At 38.0% G+C, this 1,984-nt stretch overlaps 1 protein-coding gene across 1 annotated transcript in view; it reads left to right on the top strand.

Annotated features, from left to right (window-relative positions):
- SAMHD1 (SAM and HD domain containing deoxynucleoside triphosphate triphosphohydrolase 1) overlaps positions 1–1,984 on the top strand; it is a 51,897-nt gene that overhangs the window by 2,392 nt on the left and 47,521 nt on the right. Inside the window, exon 3 of the mRNA XM_021708371.1 lies at positions 1,826–1,898. Coding sequence (XP_021564046.1) covers positions 1,893–1,898 — 6 coding nt within the window. The 5' untranslated portion in view covers positions 1,826–1,892. The remainder of the gene's footprint in view (positions 1–1,825; positions 1,899–1,984) is intronic.

Genomic DNA, 1,984 nt, shown 5'->3' with positions numbered 1-1,984 from the left:
GCTCAAAAAAAAAAAAAAAAAAAAGAATTTCATAGGAAAGCCTTCACAAAATTTGTAGTTACCAACCCATACTCTCAAATTCAGAATAATTGAATTATATAAACCAGAAAACATAAGAACCAACAGGAAAAAAAAAATGTTAACAAGAAAATCAAGGGTACAACTCTCTTTTTTTTTGTTGTTTCTTTCTTTTTTTTTCTTTTTTAGTCAGAGTCTTACTCTGTCACCCACTGAAGTGCAACAGCATGCTCATGGCTACCACAACCTCAGCAGTCCTCTTGCCTTCGCCTCCCAAAGTGCTGGGATTATAGCCATGAGCCACAGCGCCTGGCCTGGGATCCAGTGTTTAAATATTCCTTAAAATTGATATTTTGTTTCTATTAGGGAATTGGCAACAGTGGTGAAATATGGTCTTTTCTTCTGGAATTCCATTTAGCAGAATAGCAAAATGTTGTTGTGGTAACCGTAACCAAAGAAAACAAAGGCTTATAACTGAATTACTTCATGCACTATTGCTTAGTAATAGATAATGAAAGTCAACTGTGAAAAAAGATCACCATCAAACATTTAATAATTTCCAGTAAATATCCTTTGGATCACAATCTTCTGGGACCTCATTTTGGCTCTTTCATAAACATATCTTAGCGCCTCTATTCTCTCAAATTCCACCTTACTGCCTATTTCTTGTGCATAATAGTTGCACATATTACTATTCTGCACAAATTACTATTAAATGGAATTTATTCTAATAGAGTCTTTTTTTTTTCTTTGAGTCAGAGTCTCACTCTGTCACCCAGGCTAGAGTGCGGAGGCACACTCACGGCCACCATACCCTCAACCTTCTGGACTCAGGTGATCCCTTCGTCTCAGCCTTCCAAGTAGCTGGAACTCCACACCCAGCTAATTTTTTGATTTATTGTAGAGACAAGTTTTTGCCATGTTGCCCAGGCTGGTCTCAAACCCTTTGGCTCGGGCAGTCCCCTCGCCTCTACCTCTCAAATTATAGGTATGAGCTACTGCACCTGAGTCTTTCTTTTCAAAGGAACCATTTACTTATTTGTAGATCCAAAATACTGTTGATTCATTCAAAAAAATATTTATGGAGAGCTCATCGAGCCCAGCTGCTTTAATTATTTATAATAATGCTAATATATCCCAAGAAAACAGTTCTCAGGTTCTGTTAATACCAGATTTCAGGGTGCAGCATAGAGGCCAGTGTGGTGCTTCTGACTCTAGAAGTCGACTTCTAGCAAAAACCTTTTTTTCCAATTTGATTAGCTAGTCAGTCAGTTTCTGTTAGTCTGCAGTTTCTGTTGGCATCTAGCTGAAGCAAGGATGATATGCCTGGACCAGTTGGTAATCGTAAGTGAAGCGGGTTAATGAATCATGGGATTTTGAACCATTCAAGTCTAATTTCCGTTGCATTTTTCTTGAAACGAGCATTATGAGAGATTATTGATAGTGGAAGATGAGTGTAAATAAAGCTTTCATAGATATTTCATTCTTGCTTGAGTCTTACCTGGTGTTTATAAGTCAGTCCAGGATTGTGAGAGCAGATGCTGACTTCAGTGTGGTTGAAATAAATTTGAAGTATGTAGAGTGGAGTTGAAGGAGATGCTGAGCTTATCAAACCTGAGTGCTCCAGGAGAAAAGAGGCTAGGGGGAGGGGCACGGCATTTATGCAGCAGGAGAATCCCAGTCTTGGTAGCACAGGCAGAAGAGCTTCTATTACTGTAAGTAATCTAGAGCTGATTGTATACTGTTAGATGCTCTAGGGATTATTAAGCAAATAATGATAGAGTTGCTTATTCTATTGTTATTTTAGTTCCTTGGGGGAGAGGAGGAAGCTACTTAGTTGTATCCAACGCCTGAGTCAAACTTACACCGATACAATGAAGGTAAGTGCATCCGAGCTTATTATCATGTCTTTCAATATGAAATGATATAACTCAGGCACGTAAAATTAATTTTTTTTTTTTTTTTT

Source organism: Carlito syrichta, unplaced genomic scaffold (genome assembly GCF_000164805.1).
Source record: "Carlito syrichta isolate Samal-C Ts95f unplaced genomic scaffold, Tarsius_syrichta-2.0.1 Scaffold135908, whole genome shotgun sequence".
NCBI classification, from domain to species: domain Eukaryota; kingdom Metazoa; phylum Chordata; class Mammalia; order Primates; family Tarsiidae; genus Carlito; species Carlito syrichta.
Note: the sequence above shows the minus strand (reverse complement) of the source record. Positions and strands in the feature narration are given on the sequence as shown.